General features: G+C 38.2%; 1 protein-coding gene across 2 annotated transcripts; it reads left to right on the forward strand.

The window, feature by feature from the left end:
- Positions 1-9579: 9579 nt before the first annotated feature.
- On the forward strand, positions 9580-20876 carry klhdc4 (kelch domain containing 4). Of its 2 annotated transcripts, none has more exons than XM_034306232.2 (12): positions 9580-9938; positions 10842-10933; positions 11026-11104; positions 11284-11382; positions 11556-11692; positions 12794-12886; positions 14555-14717; positions 15194-15272; positions 16429-16637; positions 16758-17181; positions 18562-18687; positions 20437-20876. In XM_034306232.2, exons 1-12 carry the CDS (start codon positions 9840-9842, stop codon positions 20607-20609), a joined length of 1773 nt encoding a protein of 590 aa, XP_034162123.2. In that variant the 5' UTR covers positions 9580-9839; the 3' UTR covers positions 20610-20876. The 2 variants fall into 2 exon arrangements, with proteins under 2 accessions (XP_034162123.2, XP_034162122.2); XM_034306231.2 differs by having other exon boundaries at positions 9581-9938; positions 18562-18690.
- Positions 20877-21488: the final 612 nt, after the last annotated feature.

Here is a 21488-nt window from a genome sequence, read left to right on the forward strand (position 1 = left end):
ACAGTACTGACCCGTCACAGTACTGACCCGTCACAGTACTGAACCTTCACAGTACTGAACCTTCACAGTACTGACCCGTCACAGTACTGAACCTTCACAGTACTGACCCGTCACAGTACTGACCCGTCACAGCACTGACCCGTCACAGTACTGAACCTTCACAGTACTGACCCGTCACAGTACTGAACCTTCACAGTACTGAACCTTCACAGTACTGACCCGTCACAGCACTGAACCTTCACAGTACTGACCCTTCACAGTACTGACCCGTCACAGTACTGACCCGTCACAGCACTGAACCTTCACAGTACTGACCCGTCACAGTACTGAACCTTCACAGTACTGACCCGTCACAGTACTGACCTGTCACAGTACTGAACCTTCACAGTACTGACCCATCACAGTACTGAACCTTCACAGTACTGACCCGTCACAGTACTGAACCTTCACAGTACTGACCCATCACAGTACTGACCCGTCACAGTACTGACCCGTCACAGCACTGAACCTTCACAGTACTGAACCTTCACAGTACTGAACCTTCACAGTACTGACCAACTGTAGTAATGACTCTTCACAGTACTGACCAACTGTAGTAATGACTCTTCACAGTACTGACCCGTCACAGTACTGACCCATCACAGTGCTGACCCGTCACAGTACTGAACCTTCACAGTACTGACCAACTGTAGTAATGACTCTTCACAGTACTGACCAACTGTAGTAATGACTCTTCACAGTACTGACCCGTCACAGTGCCGACCCGTTACAGTACTGACCCGTCACAGTACTGACCCGTCACCCTTCAGTAAGCTTTGGGGTGGTTCGTTCATGAGACGTGTTTATTAAAGGAGTCAGTGTGTGTCTGTCAAATTTAGCAGCAAAGCTTCACTCAGTAACAAACACTTGAGTCTACAGTCATTCAGCTCATTGCTACCCATCTGAGATTACGACTGGAGACTAAATGTTGTATTTAATAGATTTTTCTAAAAATTGTCCTTTTGTTTTACATTTTTGAAGTGTGTTAGATATAATGGACGTGACTTTAGTGTGTGTGATGATTTAGACATGCAGTTTGCACAGTGTTGAAATAAATAATAAGTAAATTAGGTAAATTTATCCAGCTCAGGGTCACAGTGGACCAAGAGCCTGTCATGAAAATCTTGGGTGTGAGATTCAGTCCCTCACAGGATTAATATAATATTATTATATGTAATAAATGTCATGTTGTACCTGAAGTTATTCAGTCTTACATTTTCTGCACACCCTCTGGAGAAAATTCAGATGTGGTATAAAGGTCTGTGCACACATATGCAGGCTCTGATCCTCCTGAGTCATTATCCTTATCCTTTTTTTCAAAAGGAAAATTTAGCGCAGAACCCAAACAGAACCCATGTTCTAAATGTGGTGCAATGCTCTTCGTAGTCTGCAGATTGAGCTCTTTAATAAACCCTTCACGAGCTGCTTTGAGCTTCTACACCGAGAGCAAAGCAAATTTACATTACGTGTATTAATGGGAATGTGGCAGATTCAGTTCGGGATAGTGCCGAGCGTACTGTAAATCAGCGTCACTGATCAGTAAATACTGCAAATCACAGTGTGGACACTGGAAAAGTGTCAACAAAGGAACTTCAGTATTTACTATCGAGCCTGAGAACGGTCACAGATGGAACTGTTCAGCTCTGGTTTTTTTACTCCTGGCATTTTCTCACACTTTGACGCTCAGAGATACGGCGGAAACAGCAGCAGTGGCGTCCATGTAGATGTAGGTGTGTTATATCAGGCTATTAAACCAATCTCATCATAACAACAGTTTATTTCTCTTGTCTGACTGCAAATGGCTAACATGTCAAACAAATGCAGGATACACGCAGCAGCCATCTATACGTATTTAAAAGCAAGTATAACCCAGGAGCTAAGATCTCCAGATTTACAAACAAATGTTTGCAAACCATTTTTACAGTGGCTCGGATTCCAAGAAGTAGTACAAATGCCCTTGCTGTGTGTGTTCAAGTGACAGCATTGTTTTCTCCCTTTGTATTCCATTAAAAATAGAAATATATAAAAACACAGAGTTAGGATCAGCCAAAGAATGACAACATTTTCTAAGTCGTAGCTCACACTTCTAAACTTCAGTCCCCTAATTCCCTCCTCACCTCTCAATCCTAGCAGGAACACTCTCATCCCTGGTTTATCCCACTTCCTCACCACTTCAGAAGTCACCAGTGTTTATCAGGACTTTTTTTTTTACTTTCAAGACCTTGTCCTGATGTTGGTTCTGTATATCTGTAGTCCCTATAGCCTTCTGAAAGAAGTCCAGGGTCTCGAACCTGAGACTTGGTGAGCATGACAAGTTCTGCTCTGAAGCCTAAAGTGAAGAGAAAAAAATTGTATTCTGGACCGGATCTCCATAGTGATAGTGATCGTAGTAATAATAGTGATAATTTAATAATAATATGTCCACAGAAATACTCAGCTGTGCAACAAGCAGGAGATAAATAACCCGGGGGGTGGATAAACACTCAGCAGTATATAAATACATTTTCAAATTAATTAACTGTAATAAATTAACTGTAATAATTTCACCTTCACCTCCACATGTATTTCACTCCTGACAGCTAAACACACACATTTTTAGCAGCACGTGTTTTTCTGCCCTGGAGGAGTGAGGTGTTTAAAATATAGTGTTAACAGACAACATGCACAAGCCACAGGGTTGCCAGTGAACTACTGTAAAACATATTTACAGTAAAGTACAGTAATCTCTTACATAGTATAAAATACCACCTAATCCAATACATTTGCTCATTTGGATGATGCTTTTAAAAAAAAGTGACTTTTTCCTGAAGCAGACTTTAACTGAGCTGAAGGTTAAGAGTCTTGCTCAAGGAGCCAACTACAGAAGTTTAGTGCTGGGATTTGAACACACACCCTTCTGATCTCAAAACCACTCAACCACTGAGCTGACACAACTAGCTTAACTACTGTAGCTTGTATTGATTCAACCACGTCTAAAAGACTAGTTAAAAAGACTAGTTAAGCTAATTCTGGTTAAGGTGTTGAGCCAAATGAGCAAATGTACTGTATCTTGTGTTATTTTATGACATCAATATCAATCGCAATGGAAAATCCACAACTTCAATTTGTCCATTTCTGCTAGAAAACCATTGAAAAAATACAAACAAACATTGCTTCCTGTCTCACAAGAAAGACCCCAGGGCAAGCATGAGACCAGAATACCACAACTAGCTTAACTATTGTAGCTTGTATTGATTCAACCACCTCCACCACTGAATTAACTCACACTAAAAGACTAGTTAAAAAGACTAGTTAAGCTGGTTATGGTTAAGGTGTTGAGCCAAATGAGCAAATGCACTGTATCATGGGTTATTTTATACTATGTAAGATATTACTATACTTTACTGTAAATATGTTTTACTGTTGTTTCCTGTAATTGTTTACAGCACATTACTAGTCTTGGGGAGATAGGACAATCCTGAGAACACTGTGCTGTGGAAAGATAGGGGCTGCTTCCTCCTGTGCTGCAACTGGCCACTCATGTGACATAGGTGTGACGTACTTAAATCACTAGGAGAAGGTGAGTTAAAACAGTGCTGAAGTGAACTGAAGTGACCTTCACGTGTCCTTCCATTGTCCAGTGCAGCCGTAATTATGAAAGTGTCAGTGTAATACTCACTCTTTTATAAAATGTAAGTCATTAAAGCTATCTGAAGCCAATGACAGGACTGAACGCTTGAAGCATTTTGCTCTAAAGCACAGTTAGGGTAATGTGTAACTGACTGTGTCATGTGGATTTGGAGCCTTGTGACCTCCATATGAACAGCTATTCAGGATGAAGAGACGCCTAATGACCCACTCAGGGGCATTAATACAATTAGCCTTCATTTTTCATTCCTCAGTTTGTTTAAAAGATGTTTAACTGAAGACATTTGTGGTAGCAGGTGGCTTATGTGAATCCATTAACACAACAGAATGTGTGTGTGTGTGTGTGTGTGTGTTTATCTATGAAATAGTCTCTTGTATCTTGGCAACAGGGAATATGTGTAATTTTCCTTTATTTAAAAGATAGCATTGTTCTCTGTGATCATATTCAATACCGTCACAGCAATTTCCGTCAGTCTGATCTCCTCAGAATCATCCTGTGGTCACGACTCTCCGAGGCACTAAAGAGGTTTGTTGACGCAGGTTGTATTGACTCACCACACACACACACACACAGACACACACACAGACACACAGACACAGAGCCCCATGTGCAGCCCTGTTCTTGCCTTTTGAGCCTGACATCAAAATCAATCGTAATGGAAAAGCCGCAACTTCAATTCGTCCAATTTTGCTAGAAAACCATTGAAAAAATACAAACAAACATTGCTTCCTGTCTCACAAGAAGGACCCCAGGGCAAGCATGAGACCAGAATAACGTGTGTGTGTGTGTGTGTGTGTATGTGTGTGTGTGTGTCTTTAGAAGGCCAAAATGCTTCTGGTGAGATGCATGATTGCCAAGGAGGAGAAATTAGCATGCTAACACACAATACTCTCTTCACAGCGAATAGCAGGAACAGTCATGTGCTTCCTGAGTCTAAACTATGGGAATAATTCTCTTAACCACCAAAACATCATGTCATATACTGTCACACCACAGCGCTGACGAATATTCATTTCTGATTGGTCAGAAAGTGTTGATTTATTTTCTATAACAGTAGCGCAGGTTTATATTAATGCGCTCATTCTAATACGTGATTGTTTCTATAGTAACAGCTCATTCACAGGGATAAATGGACTAAAAGAGTGTGTGATGTGTTTAATCATTGATATGGAAGGAGTCTCCAGTGTCAGTGCTCTTAACGTCGTCTTAACGTTAACATTAGCATTATTGTATTATGTGTTTGTACTGTTGTACTACGTGAGTATTTACGGTAGTTGTACTACTCCAGCAGTTGTGGTAGATTGTGAGTGTTATCCTGTAAACCACGTGGCCACATTAGCAGAAAATATAAATATAAGGTATACGGTAAATGAGGTCATTTTACATAATATGGTGAAACTAAAAAGTAACTGTGAACTGAGTAAACTTATTTTACTGGAATTTCGCTTCTTTTCCTCAAGGGCATAAAGATATGACTCTTCAGAAACTTGGGATTCTGTGGCACAGACGTTAGTTAAAGTGACTCTGGACAGGAAATTTCATTTAGTCGCAGACTCGATTTAATCAGAATCCAGGAATGCGGTCCTGAGCCTTAAAGCAACCACACGGGTCTGTCATGGTTCCATAGTCAGGTTTATCCTCACTGCTAATCTACTTCTTATCCACAGTGACTTGGAACAAGTGCAGCTGGAGCTGGAGGTGTCAAAGTAATTGAAGAAACTTCAAGGACTTTTTAGCTTAAAAAAAAACTAAACAAGTATCAGACAAACTGTGGTCTTGTTCTGTGGTGCAGAGATGCACATCTGGGATTTAACTCTAGCATTTATGATGCTTGACCCCTTGCTACGGTGGTACAGGACACACCTGAAAACTACACAACTAAAGCTAAAGCAGAAAGCTACAGATAAAGCAGAGGTCTGAGCAAACGCGAATAAAATTCACCCGGCGGAAAAGAAGGGGAAAGGGACTGAAAGGGAAAGGACATGAGAAGTTTTTTTGTGAAACTGTGATTTCATTAGCGTTGGTCATGTGAGCTAACAGAAAACAAGATGGTGGGACAGGGGGCTCTTTTGGTAAAAAAATAATTAATTCATTAATTTTAAAAAATGGATGCGCTGCTAATTGTTATGTAACACTTTTGCCATGTGTTCTGCTGTTTCTGAAAAAATTAGCATTTAAAATTAGCAATAAAAATTTGTGGCAAAATTCTTTTTCTTCTTCTTTTTTTCATGCATGCTAGGATTTTCTTGTTAGCAAAGTTGGCACCTCTGTGGTCTCCTACTACACTGGTAGTTTTGGTATAACCACAAATTCTTCTAAATATTGTGACCTTGTTGTTTCACACATCACACGTACACTGTACAGGTCTGATGAATAGAGATCAGGTTGAATAAACATTAAAGCTCTCCTTTAAAGGGACGTTAGGGTCCTGTGTACATATCCCTGGATTTTATTTTCCTGATTCCTTACTGAGAATATTACAGACTGAGGTCTATTAAGCCCATTAAATCAGTCTTAAGCATTTATTTAACATTTACGGAAGGAGTCTCCAGTGTCAGTGCTTTGTAACACTCAGAGGTAAAGCTGTAACTTTACGTTTTCTGGCATCTTCAGGACACAGGAGTTTACGCTTTGTGGTTTCTCGGAAACATGACAAGCTGCATTTGTTTGTCTTGTTAACTTCAAGAGAGAGGAAAAAAAGAGAGGCTGGTGAGGGAACGTCTGATTATAGCTGCTATAACGTAAGGGAGAATGGGAACTAACTTGATCACGGATGTTCCACAACATTAAACGTTATTATAAATGGATAAAAAATATAATGTGTCATTGTTTAATTAAAAATATCAAGTTAATTAATAAAAAAATTAGTTAGTGAATTGCTATGGTTTAAGAGCACAATGGTTATCACAATGCTAAAAGCACGCCTTGTCATGTTTTATTCCCTACTTAGAAAACTCAGAAACAATCTCGGATAAGGTGAAGGACTCTTAGTATTGTGACCCAAAATACCATTACAAACCATTACACCTCATTACAAACAACATTAGAAACCATCAGAATTCTATACAGCTTTCCATGATTTTATTCCTTCATTCATTTTCTGAATGAATGTAACTGTTTTATTCATCACATTTATTTTTTAATATCATATTCAGCAGGGAGATGTTTATCAGCCTTCTTACTGATGCTGCCACCATGAGGACAATCAGAGAACCATGAGGACCATCAGAGAACCATGTGGACAATCAGAGATCCATGAGGACCATCAGAGATCCATGAGGACCATCAGAGAACCATGTTTACAATCAGAGAACCATGTGGACAATCAGAGATCCATGTGGACAATCAGAGAACCATGTGGACAATCAGAGAACCATGTGGACAATCAGAGATCCATGAGGACAATCAGAGAACCATGTGGACAATCAGAGAACCATGTGGACAATCAGAGAACCATGAGGACCATCAGAGAACCATGTGGACAATCAGAGAACCATGAGGACCATCAGAGAACCATGTGGACAATCAGAGATCCATGAGGACCATCAGAGATCCATGAGGACCATCAGAGAACCATGTTTACAATCAGAGAACCATGTGGACAATCAGAGATCCATGTGGACAATCAGAGAACCATGTGGACAATCAGAGATCCATGAGGACAATCAGAGAACCATGTGGACAATCAGAGAACCATGTGGACAATCAGAGATCCATGAGGACAATCAGAGAACCATGTGGACTATCAGAGAACCATGTTTACAATCAGAGATCCATGAGGACCATCAGAGAACCATGTGGACAATCAGAGAACCATGTTTACAATCAGAGATCCATGAGGACCATCAGAGAACCTCAAAATCTTGAGTAGAATTAGGGTTAAGGATAGACGTGTCGTCCTCTCCATTACAATAAAACGCAAACGAAGAGGCCACTCATTTCCCTCGTGCTCTTCCAGCTCTCTGCTGCTTGAACAGGAAATTCCTCTCAGATTCTGATCATTCGAATTTCCTGCGCTATATTTCACACAGGAGTGCGAGCCGAGATATGCGAGTGTGAACACGGGGTGATAAGTTTACATCCAAAACCCTGCTGTGTGATTTGTAGAGGCCCTATAGCAACATGTACGCTGTGAATGTCCTCTTGAACCCAGATGTGACCAGCTGAGACGTCTGAAGACTTTGCAGATATTTACACACAAGACTTCCATCATGTGTTCGCTACATTAGCCATGTAGCTCCAAAACTAAAGAAGCAAACTTTACACACTAGTTTTGGCTGATCAGCTACAATTGGACAAAAGGCTAAGCCAATACCAGTATAAGGCTTGAAGTGTTACATCATTAATTACGGAGATATAAAACCATAATAGAAAGTTATTTGTAGCATACGACAATAGATAAAGATGTTTTTTTTAAATAAGGGTGAGATATATATAGAGTGGCATGCATAAATATTCACCCCTTTGAACCTTTCCACATTTTAGTGTTACAACTTGGACCTCAGACTGACTTAACTGAGATTTTGTCATAAATCTGTGCAAATTATTCTATCATATTGAACCCCTAAATTAGTTCTGGTGCAGTCATATCATTATTTGAAAGGAGCTGACCTGTGTGAAATTAAAGTGTCACATGATCTCAATATAAATATTCCTGTTCATGGAAGATCCCAGAGTTTCTTAAAGAATATTTGTAAACAAAGAGCATCATGAAGACCAAGGTTAGCTATCAAAAAATGTTTAAGACAAACTTCCGGAAAAATATCAACGAGGATTTGGTTATAAAACACATCCCAAACTTTGAAAATCCATTATTAATAAAAAGGAATATGGAGCAACCAAACCTCAGCCTACAGGAGGTTGTCCACCAAATGTCAGTGCCCGGGAAGAGAGAGGGTTAGTCAGAAAAGCAGCCATGTTGCCATGGGTAACGCTCAACCTAATGCTACCACTACCATGCTTTAAAAAGACAACACAGAAAAGATTCATGTATGCTAGCACCTCTGTTCTGGATGAAAATTGTTATGATCTTAGTGCTATAACACTATTAATATCTTAATTAATATATAGTATAAAACAACAGCACAAGGCTGGGTCTTTCATAATCAGCATGTGAGGGAGATAATCATATGACTGTAACATGTCTGACTGACGTCTGATTCGTTATTCCCCATGTCTAGGAGGCATGTAGACACCACATGCTAATTACATGTTAAACTACAACGATCAGGGTCGTATGTGGGAAGTGAAATCTTCTCTTTGTTTCCTTCCAGTACTCATTCTGTGCTGTATTGTCCATCAAAGTGGAACAATATTACAAAATAAATTCAACATGAAACCTACGAAACCTGGCTCAATTTCTCCAATATATATATTTTACATTTAAAGATGACATTTGTGAAGCAGAGATCCTCCCAGTGATCCTCCTGATAGTAGTGAGGTGAACTTATGGGATATATTAAATATTAAACACACACATCCTCCGTCTTTTATTCTCATTCCACGATTCCCAAGTGGGTGAGGGAACGTCTGCGTGTATTTTGGCAACAATGTTGTTTATTTGAGGATATAATTTACAACTACATTGCTGTGAAATCTAAAGAAGTGGCCTGGGTCAATAAAACTTTGCTAACTAATGAATGAAGATTATTAAATTAAAGTATTATGGTTTAGCCAAAGCATCCAACACATATTAAATCATGTCCTTTCATAAATCAAGGGAATATATACGAAGCACACATGTTGTAAGAAGGTTTTTAAGTTAATTATTTAGTTTTACAAATGAAGTTAAATGCTAATTTGAGTTTGGATTAGTATACGGTTATAACAGTAGCGCCTCCAGTCCACTAGGCGGCACTGCAGCCACATTATGTATAAAAAATAATCACAGAAATAAGGTTTTGTGGTGTTTCTCGCTTTCTGATCGAATCTTTACACTTTCATCGTTGTATAGTAAACAATATAAGTGTTGAAAATTGGATTAAACTTTGTAGGTATGTCTGTATTTGATGTTTTTGATTGATAGCGGAACGCGAGTCCAGTTCCCGATAAACTCAAAGAAGAAGAATCACCACCGAAGAAGACGCTGTTTCCGGAAGTAGTCTTTTTAAAAGTCCATGTGGATGATTTTCAGAGTTTGGGTGCGAATTTTTGATTGTTAAAATTTTTTAAAATGGGTAAAAAGGGTAAGAAAGACAAGAAGGTAAAGGGAGCAGAAAAGACAGCAGCCAAAATGGAGAAAAAGGTCTCAAAGAGATCGAAAAAAGAAGAGGTGGGTGTGTTATTGCTAAATGCTAAAGCTTTATTTAGCTGCATGTGTTAGCCGGTTAGCTAGCTGGCAGTTCTGCAGCATTGCTTGGAGCAATCACCTTAACTAAGTTAAATATAAATACAAATGTAAAACATTATTCACAGTAAGATATATACAGGTCTGTGCTTTCTATCAAATAAACACACACTTTTTGTCAAGTTCAACACCATTTAAACACTGCTATTGTTGTGATGTTTTAACACTTAATGTTCATGAAAATCGAGTAAATTAATTTTAAAATTAAAATCAATAAAACACTTAATGTGGCTTGACAATAAATAAATAAATAAAGGCACACAAGAACAACCATTGTAACCGTCGTTAAGCTATTAAAATTTCTAAATATGCAAATTACACCCCGCCCCTTCTTCTAGTAATTCACATTTGCATACTGGAGTACGATTGGCTGTTCTATTTTATGATGCAATAACACTCATCTGTAGCATTGAACACTAACTCACATCTTACAATAAGATTTTCAGCTCCTCTGTTTATTAAAAAAAAAAGCATAGTGATAATTTTCACATGTTGATCGATCTTTGTACTCAAATTTCTCAAAAGTGTTCTGTCATGAATTAAAAGTTTTATAAAGTGTTTCTCGCTTCTCCAGTAAATGTACAGTTTACTTTTTACTCAGAACAGTAGTTTCTTTCTTTTTACGCATATTTTTATTATTACATTTATTGTTTCTCATTATATTGTTTTTCTTTATTGCTATTACAGTGTAATACACATTATTATTATTATTATTATTATTATTATTAGTGTTTATTTCTTTAACACTGCTGTTGATCATGTAAAGTTGCTGAATCTCCAGACAGATAATAAAACTAGAAATCCAGTTTCCTGTATGTTTTGGCTCAGGAGGATCTCGAGGCGCTCATCGCCGAGTTTCAGTTACTGGATGCGAAGAAGACGCAGGTTGTGGAGAGCGCGTGTCCTCCTCCGTCTCCCAGGTACGCATTAAACGAAGTTCTTCCTGTGTAGGATCATGTGACTGTAAGATGTGATGTGATGCCGTGTGATCTGTCCTGTGTGCTGCGTTCAGGCTGAACGCGTCTCTGAGCGCGCATCCCGAAAAGGACGAGCTGATTCTGTTTGGTGGAGAATACTTCAACGGGAAGAAGGTAAAACGCAGGATAAGAACACTGTCACGGCGAGCAGATCCATTTCCTGAATTATTACTGCACCTATATTTGAATTTTTGAAAAGATTGGAAATATTCACAGCAAACAGAAATTTATTTTGTGAAGTTTAGTATTTGTTTAATCAGAGCTCTCTTTGGCTCCTCCTCTTTTTTCCTCAGACCTACCTGTACAACGACCTTTTCTTCTACAACATAAAGAAGAACGCATGGGTGAAATCCGACATCCCAAACCCTCCTCCACGCCGCTGCGCTCATCAGGTAACATCAGTTACTCTGTAAGGAGATGTTTACTTTTTAACATTCATGGAAGGAGTCTCCAGTGTCAGCGCTTTGTAACAGTCAGAGGTAAAGCTGTACGTTTTTCCCGACATCTTCAGGACAGACGAATTTGCGTTTTCTCTTTGTGTGTGTGTGTGTGTGTGTGTGTGTAGGCGGTGGTGGTGCCCCAGGCAGGGGGGCAGTTGTGGGTGTTTGGAGGTGAGTTTGCGTCCCCTAATGGAGAACAGTTCTATCACTACAAAGACCTGTGGGTTCTTCACCTCAATACACACACCTGGGAACAGATCAAGTAAGAACTTGTAACTAACACACAGACACACAAACACACACAATCTATTCTAAATGACACGCAGATAACACACATCAGCACCATCGTCAAGGCCACATGCTCATGATCGTTTGTTCAACTGCTCCTTTTAAACGTTCTCGAGCATGGTGTGTGATCAATGTTGGAGACGGCGCCCCCTCCTGGTGATTTATTCCCTCACTACACTTTCACCATGTCATACACACGTTCAGCTTTCCTCCCATTATTACTCAACATATTATTCATCAGCATATTTTTAATAATTTTATGTCATTTAAATGAGAAATCTTGTCTACATTCATGACTAACATCATAACAACATACATATCCTGTACACCTTATACATCAACACAAAGATTAATATTAATAATACGAATATATTAATCTAGAGTTAAAATACATAAAACTGATTCTGGTTCCCACTCTGGTATTTTGGTCCTGTAGAAAAAAAGAGCAAAAATAATTAGGAACATTAAAGATAAAATGTTGTTTACTCTTCAGTTACATACAGTAAGTTTCATAATGCAGAAAATCTACAACATTCTAGCAGCTGACAGATTTATTTATTCCTCCCTTGTTCATTAAAAAATGTACTCCAACATAATTTTCCATCTAATTACAGATGGTTTTCGGAGCTGTTGTCATTTTTACATTAATTTACAGACAATTTGCTGAAGACTTTTTGATCTGAAATGAAGCTGCACGTTATAAAACGTTCTGAACCGCACATCTGTTGCGAGTTATTTAATCATAGTCTTGGATAAATAATTCTGAATGCTGTATTTATTTGCAGGGAAAAAAGTGCAGGTCTTATTGATACTGCTACTTAGACAGGAAAATTCCCTTTTTTTTTTTTTTTTTTTTTTTGCATTAGCATAATTCAATCAGTTCAATTCAAATAATTGTTTAAAGACAGCGTAGCTAAAAAGCAGGAACTCGTACTGAAGCTCTTTAACGAATTTGTTTGTCTGCTAGCGAACTGCTGTAAGTGCTGGAGCAGCAATGCTACCATAGATAGTCATCTCTGTGTGTGTGTGTGTGTGTGTGTGTGTGTGTGTATCTTCATGTTCATGTGGTGTTCAGGGCTCCTGGCGCCCCCTCTGGCAGAAGCGGGCATCGCATGGTGCTGTGTAAAAGGCAGCTGTTTGTGTTTGGAGGATTCCACGAGAGCGCAAGGTACGAAACATATTTAAATTCCCACGTTTAAGTGAAGTGGCAGGCTTTAAACATGTAGCTAAATTCTGTCACGCGCTATACGTCATTTATTTCCTCTCTATTGTATTATATATGGTTTAATTACATGAAATGAATGTATTTTAATTACTCGATAATACAGTGTGTATGTTATACATGTAGTTCTAACACAACATGAACGTGGTGTCGCACCTGAGGTGCACAATGAATTCAGCTGTGCTGCGTGTCATTTAACATTAAAGTAATTGTGAATAAAATAATCTTAGAATAACGTTTAATCCTTTCATGCATGAATCTGTCAGGCAGCAGAGACGGTGGCTGTTGGAGGTTAAGTTTCTTTATTTCTGAATAAGCAAATAAATCCAAAACAAGAAGCAGGCTCAAAAGCAACAAACAGGCAGAAGTCAGGCGATGAGCAAACAGAGTTACTTGGGAAAGAGATGAGGACAGAAACCAGAAACGTGTAGTGGTAACCGTAAACACTACAGCACAGGGGTGTCAGGCTTGGTGTAGACAGGTACATGACACTGAGCGTACACTTCACAATGAGTGAGTGGATTGAGAGTCCTTATGCTGTGTGTGATTGTGTGATTGAGTCCAGCTGTGTGCAGTCAGAATGACAGGAGAACGTGAACGTGAGAGAGATCGTGATGGATGGGTGTTGTGTTTGGTGGCCATGTTTGTAGTCTAGAGAGCTACGGACGTTTACGTTAATTTACAGTAATGCTCTCAAGTGATCTGAAGGTGATTTACATCTGTATATTTTACTAAGAGATAAAAAATAGCCTTAAATTTATTGTCCATAAGTGTGAACACTATACACGAAAGGGTTAAACTCAGGTAAAATGTGGAGCAATCCAGCTAAGACTTTCTCCTCTTTACCCTGAATGTAAATGTGTTTAGCATCTAAAGCTTTTATTTATTTGTTTGTTTGTTTGTTTGTTTGTTTGTTTATCTATCTATTTATTTTTAAATGCTGGAGCTACAAGGCTAGTGTAGCTAGCAAGTAATGGAAGCATATAGCTTTTAGCATCGTCATAGAATGTAATGTAAATGTAAGATCATACGTTATACAAGTGTGTATATAATTATAATAAATTAATCATCTTATTATATATGTAGTCATAATAATAAATATATTTATTTTATCATGACAAAAACCATCCAAGCCCAATAGCAAATCTCACTGATGGAAAACATGGAAATGTTTAAACTTGGATTTTTTTTAACCCTTAAATATCAGAACAATTCAGTAAAATTCAGTGGAAAACCTCGATGGAAATACTTCAGGCCTGGTGTTTTATAAGAAAATATCATTTTACAAGCTGTTAGTAAAGGAAAAAATCATAATTAATAAATGATAGAAATTAAAATTGAGGAACATCAAGTTGCATTACGAATTGTTTCACATCTTTGTGGCTGAGAATTAAAACCGAATCGTGATGTGCGTTGCAATTTTCACCACTTTTACAAATAAACAATAGCTACTGAGATGATCACGTGCACTTATTATCTGAGCTAAGGAAGAACTGACAAGGGATTGGAAAGAAAGTATAAAATTAAATAAATCAAATAAATAGCGTGTGGTTGCAGTTCATGAGCTTTTAATCCCAGTCCTGTAACTCTGTGTAAATGTAAACATGTGTTTAGGGATTATATCTACTATAATGATATTCACTCGTTTAACCTGGACACCTTCACCTGGTCCCGACTGGCCCCGTCTGGCTCCGCCCCCTCGCCACGCTCCGCCTGCCAGATGACTGCCACGCCCGACGCCAGCGGGGTCATCATCTACGGAGGCTACTCCAAATCCGTATGTGTTTTAAGATTTAGTTTAATACAAAGTCATTTTTATGTAAGAAAACGTTTTCACATAAAACAGAAAGAACAAATTTGGGAATATGTGAAGTTTATGAATATATGAAGGTGTGAATAGTTTTAGCTTAGCTAAAGAACAGTTTTATAAATCCAGCTTTTTACCATAAAACTAGAGACTGATATGTTGTTTGTCACTCTCAGCCTTGGTGTTTAGGCAGTTTTGACCATTTTACAAATCACGGGCTTGTACAGCGTTCAGATGTGAGGACTTGCCCTGGCTGAGTAGGCGAGTTTATCACTCGTCCTGAGGGTCCCATCAATCCTGTTCAGATTGTAACGATAATAATTGTGATGCCGTGATGGTAATCTATACGTTAGATAGAAAAACAATAGCAAATGCTGCTAGTGAGGAAAAGAATAAAACAGGAAATGAAGCACGTGCTGAAGCTAAACATTTCACTCTCTCTCCAGAGAGCCAAGAAGGACGTGGATAAAGGGACCATCCATTCAGACATGTTTCTGCTGAAGAAAGAGGGCAAAGAAGAGCAAGGTAATGTCCGCTCATAATCCAGATTAAAGAAGAGCAAGGTAATGTCCGCTCATAATCCAGATTAAAGAGGAGCAAAGTAACGTCCGCTCATAATCCAGATTAAAGAAGAGCAAGGTAATGTCTGCTCATAATCCAGATTAAAGAGGAGCAAGGTAATGTCCGCTCATAATCCAGATTAAACAAGAGCAAGGTAGTGTCCGCTCATAATCCAGACTAAAGACGAGCAAAGTAACGTCCGCTTATAGTCCAGATTAAAGAGGAGCAAAGTAACGTCCGCTCATAATCCAGATTAAAGAAGAGCAAGGTAATGTCTGCTCATAATCCAGATTAAAGAGGAGCAAAGTAACATCCTCTCATAATCCAGATTAAAGAGGAGCAAAGTAACGTCCTCTCATAATCCAGATTAAAGACAAAGTAACCTCCACTTAAAGAAGAGCAAGGTACTGTCCTCTCATAATCCAGATTAAAGAAGAGCAAAGTAACGTCCACTCATAATCCAGATCTTTATGAGGATCTCAGAAATATTCATTTTAATATCTTTTACTAATATCAAACTCTTTGTCTCTGAAAATGTCAAACTAAACTAAAAGTACTGATAAGACAGACCAAAGCAGTGTTTATATAACAGTTATAATTTAAAATTATAATAATTTAATTTAAAATAAAATAAGTTACAGTAATAACAGTAATAAAGCATTTATATGAAGTACAATAACAGTTATAATAAGAGTTGTAACATTATTTTAAGTTACATTAGTATGACAGTTATAATTTAATAGAACAGTTATAACAGATATTAATATTGAAGTTAAAATATTTATAGCAGTTTTACATTAATATTAATGAATATGTTGTAACTGTTATAATTAATAGAACTAACAGTTATAATTAATATGTAATTAATACAGGTGCAGTGTTTACAGAACAGTAATTATTGATATAATGAATATTGACACAATGTTTATAACACTTTTATAGAGCAGTTCTAATGAATAGTAATTAATTAATACTGCTACATTAAGTTACATTAGAGACATTAGAGACCTTAGTTATAGAACAGATATAATTAACAGTTATAATAATTTATAATGAATATATAATGAAGTGTTTATATAAGTGCAGGTATAAATAATAATCCTCGTGTGTCTGTGTGTAGAGAAGTGGTCGTGGAGTCGCGTGAACCCGTCGGGCGTGAAGCCTCCTCCTCGCTCGGGTTTCTCTCTGGCTGTGGGGCCGGCGGGACGAGCGATCCTCTTCGGAGGAGTGTGTGACGAGGAAGACGAGGAGACGCTGGAGGGAGATTTCTTTAACGATCTTTACCTGTACGACATCAGCAAGAACCGCTGGTTCCCGGGACTGCTCAAGGTGCAAAACGTCCTGCAGCGGACTGCTCACAAGTCACCATTTTATTATATTTTCTTACTTTTAATGACCTGATATCACGTCCCTCCTTACTTACTTAATACTCATTGTGTGTGAACACAGGGGAGCAAGTCGGAGAAGAAAAAGCGGCGACGGGGGAAGAAAGCAGGAGAAGATGGAGGACAGGAGAATGAAATGAAGCAGGGGAGTAGTGAAGCAGCAGAACAACCGACGGAAATCGTGAAGGAGATCGTCGCCGAGGACGGAACGGTGATGACCATAAAGCAGGCGATTCCCACGGCCCGGGAGAGCGAGGAAGAGGAAGAGGAGGAGGAGGAGGAGGAAGAGGAGGAGGGGGGAGGTGCGGCTGCTCCTTCGGTGGAGCCGTGCCCGAGGTCGAGCGCCATGGCGGCGGTAAAACACGGGAAGCTGTATTTGTACGGAGGCATGTTCGAGGTGGGAGATCGTCAGTTCACTCTGAACGACCTGTACTGCCTCGACCTGCACAAGATGGAGCAGTGGGAGGTGCTGGTGGAGATGGACCCCAGTACGTCAACAGCAGTTTTTATACAGGTTTACGCAGGGGTGGGGCGATATGAAAAAAAACATCATATCATCATTCTCGAAGGCATTTCTATGATACACGATATGTATCACGATATAGAAGCTTGCTCACAAACTGCCAGCAATACAGTCGTGCTGCATTAAAAAAGTATTAATAATAAATTTGTTTATTACTAATAACTCGTCTTGTTGAACTATATCATGACGTAATTTATCACAATATCAATATTAGATTATGATATCGCCCAGCCCTACATTTATATTCATATTTATCGATTTGGAGGAATATTTAATCTTTTGGGACTTCTAAGTCAGGCACAATCCCGAATCTGACACTGATGAGAAAAACACACATTTTACAGAAATGTCAAATTCCTTCAAAAAGTTGCTTTTAAATAATTTACCTAAAATATATACTATCTGAATATTTATGATTTGTTATATTGCCACAAAAATTAGCAAGAGTGAACACGAGCTATAGCACTACAAACCACTAAAACTGTGAATTAATGATGATGTGTTCTTAAAAAATAATTAGTCAACAAAATGGCAAATGACACGCTAAGTCCCGCCCCTTCTCCACTTCACTGGACCAATCACAATCCATTCTGCCCTGAGAAAAGGTTCTGATGAATAAAAACTCCCATAAGCACGACCAACAAAAACAAGGGCGAAAAATTAAAGAAAATTATTATTGGATGTGTTTATCATCCAGTTTACTGTGGGTAGATAAATAAACTATAATCTGAAATATTAATGTTTTAATGTAATAACGCTTCATTTATGTTTCTTACACAGCCAGGAATTTATGTTAAACTCCTATTCACACAGAAATCATTTAAAATTACACCAAATCCCAAATAACTTCATATCCACTATATATGCTCACTACATAAGGTATAATATAAGGCTAGATTTTTAAAATTGAGCCACAGAAAACTGACTAGCTATTAACTTTCAACATCACATTAAAACAGAAGTTGTTTGTGTTTTTATTTTAATTTATACATTTCTACATATTTAAAAATATATTTATGTGAAAAAGTATACTGTACATGACATGCATTTAATCATAGTGCTTTTCTTATACTGAGTAACTTACCAAAGAAAGTTAATATTGGTATGTTATGAAGTTAGCTAACACCGTTACCTATTAGCTAATTAATGTTCTGCTAGCGTGAATATTTTGACTAATTGCTTAAAACAGCTACACGCTCCAGCACTGCCTCTGAATGAGTACTATGTAATGTATACGAAACTCGTTTATTGTGTCGAGGAATGTTCATTTTCTTGTTCAGTATTTGAATCTGTGAAGGGAACACATACAAAAACATACTCAGATGATTTCCTGCTGTCATTACAGAAACCCAAGAGTGGTTAGAAGAATCGGAGTCCGAAGACGATGGTGAGGAAGAGGAGGGTAAAGCGGGCGAGGATGAGGACGAGGAGGAAGAGTCCTCTGAGGAGGAGGAGGAGAGTGGTGATGAAGGTGGTAAGAGTTGAAAAAATGGGGAAAAAATTGTTTTGTTATGAACCTGTTCTCTGATTTAAGGGAAAAACAAAACATAACACAGTACAAGATGTAAAGTTGTTGTCTGTAAAGTTTCTTGGCTTAATTCTCTATACAGTAGAGTTTCCTTGATAAACATCATTTAGCTTCATTAGTCAACATTAATGAATAATGTAAATGAACATCAGCATTGAAAATGCCAGAAGTAATGTTTAATAAAGTAATTCATGCTTATATTAATTAAGCACATACACCAAATGTTAAAAACAAACAAAAAAAAAAACATAACACTTAATGGAGGGTGCCAATATTTACACCTGGAGTTCAGTTGGGTGTCAGACAAACTAACAAATTCAGTAAACACAATTTATGGACTATTAATTAATAACCATTAGTTTATTAACCCCTTGATTTTGTGGAGTATTTGTCACTAAAACAGAAAGTAAACAAGATGAAGGAAAAAGCAGACTAGCAGATTGCTGAAGTGTTCCAGAGACTCTGTCCAGCAGGTGGCGGTAATGAGCCATAGGACTGTTTCACAATTAGAAACATCAGTAAACAGTCGCAACAGATTTTCCTGTTGCTGTGTTGCTGGTTCACTTGTGTATCGATGTGTAAAGAAATCAGTGCATGTACTCGGATCGTCTCATGCGTTAAAGGTGACACCACAGCTTTATGTTGGTACACGTACAGATTTGTGGTACATCTGGCAAAAGTAGCTTGTTTTACGTAGCGTTAGCTACGAGTTTGAGAGAGTTTTACCAGTCTGTCGCTGTGTTTTCTTCTCTGCATAATATTTCATCACACGATCATTTTAAGTGTTCTGTTTTTCCAATATGAAACTTTGATTATTTTAATACAACAGGACAACACAGAGTGGTTTATTCATTACATATAAGATGCAGTTTTTTTTTTAATGATTACTGGATTACCTAATGATGGGTAAGGACCAACAGGTGACAGACCAGGGTGCTGTGATGCAGCACGACATGAAGTGGATTGGCGGTCTGTTGTGTGTTATTCCACTTATATTACATTGATTTGCTAACAATTACAGTGTTTAATTTATTAACAAACGACACGTCACACATTTTAACCGTTCCTATTCTCACTTACATTATAGCAACAATAAACATACATAAGCATACATTACAAATCTCTGTGAATGAGATGTTACTATAGAAATGATATTAGAACAAGTGCATTAATATAAACCAGTTGTTCATATTACAGCCAGAATTACTGTCTAAGCTGTGCTGGTATACAGAAATAATGCACACCTTCTGGACCAATCAGATTAGAGGATTTTAAACCGTGCTGTAGCGTCAACCTTACTTAGTTAATGCAAAAACATTCTAACCTATATGAGTGTGAGCCAAATGAATTTGAAAAGAAATGAAAATAATTTTTTTTTTTATTATTTTGAAGTTAGCAGTGGAACAGGCTATTGAGAACAAGGCAAAAGCAGTACAATTTTACTTTTGCAAATATCAATTTAATGTCCTATTTAATGTCCTATTCTCTAATTTATGTTGCACTTTTAAGGTTTTTGTTTGATTCACCCTCATACATTTCTGATAAGTTTAAAACAAAGTTCGGAAAATGTGCGTAAATTATAGTGCTGATGTTTTGCACTTAAATATCCTGCACTGGAGGCTCCTCAAAAACAGCCACAGGAATGAAAAGTGTGATCCTTAACGCTCATATGTCCACGCTTGTGTGTTGCAGAGGTTGAACATCCCCCGGTAAAGCCCGGCGAGAGTGTGAGTGAGTATCAGAGCCGGACCGAGGCGTACTGGCAGCGGCTGGCTCGCTCCAACATGGGCCCTGATGCCAAGGACAAGAAAGTCAACAAAGTGGGGCTCGCCATGGCCAAGGTGTTCTTCGAGGATCAGGCATAGCAGAGGGTGTTTATAATGAGAGTGTGTGTGTGTGTGTGTGTGTGTGAGTGCGAGAGAGAGCGCGTGAAAGCTAAAATCTGTGTGTGTGTATGCACATTTGTTTATATTCATGTCTGCGTCCATGCCAAAATATTACCTTTATGATATAAAGTGTGTGTGTGTGTGTGTGTGTACAGTTATGAATGTGTGATTGAGTTTTAAGAGCAGCATTTTTTATTCTCTTTGACATATATGAGGATTTCTGCTCAGTAAAACCTATTCATTCTAGTCTTGTCTCTTTTATTTCCTGTGTTTTATGATCTTATGTGGGAAGGTAACATTTTCTGTGTAAAATCTTTAGTTCGTTATAGGCAAATGCACCAGGATTTAACCTGAAGCGAAAATACACTGAAACATCTCTGCAAAAGCAGATTTGAATAGTTGTAGGCTAACTCAAGCTAGCTGAACTATTTTACACCTAGCTATTTTCTCACATTGCTGAGTTTAGCTAGCTATATTAACTACAGTCAGGTCCATAAATATTGGGACAGTGACACAGTTTTGGTAATTTTGCCTCTGTACACCACCACAGTGGATTTGAAATTAAGCAGTCAAGATGTGACTGAAGCGTAGACTTTCAGCTTTAATTCAAGGGGTTTAACAAAAATATTGCATTAACCGTTTAGGAATTACAGCCATTTTTTACAGAGTTCCTCCATTTTCACAGGCCCAAAAGTAATGGGACAAACTAATATAATCATAAATATTAGGATTATTTTTATTACTTGGAGGTAAATCCTTTGCAGTCAATGACTACCTGAAGTCTGGACCCCATGGACATCACCAAATGCTGAGTTTCCTCCCTTGAGATGATTTGCCAGGTCTTTACTGCAGCCATCT

Source organism: Pangasianodon hypophthalmus, chromosome 7, assembly GCF_027358585.1.
Source record: "Pangasianodon hypophthalmus isolate fPanHyp1 chromosome 7, fPanHyp1.pri, whole genome shotgun sequence".
NCBI lineage: Eukaryota > Metazoa > Chordata > Actinopteri > Siluriformes > Pangasiidae > Pangasianodon > Pangasianodon hypophthalmus.

Excerpts from the sequence above, each read along its gene's own strand:
- klhdc4 (XM_034306231.2), top strand. The coding sequence starts at position 9,840 with ATGGGTAAAAAGGGTAAGAAAGACAAGAAGGTAAAGGGAGCAGAAAAG. Across the intron at positions 9,939-10,841 it reads AGAGATCGAAAAAAGAAGAG|GAGGATCTCGAGGCGCTCAT; the intron begins GTGGGTGTGTTA and ends GTTTTGGCTCAG. Across the intron at positions 11,383-11,555 it reads CACGCCGCTGCGCTCATCAG|GCGGTGGTGGTGCCCCAGGC; the intron begins GTAACATCAGTT and ends GTGTGTGTGTAG.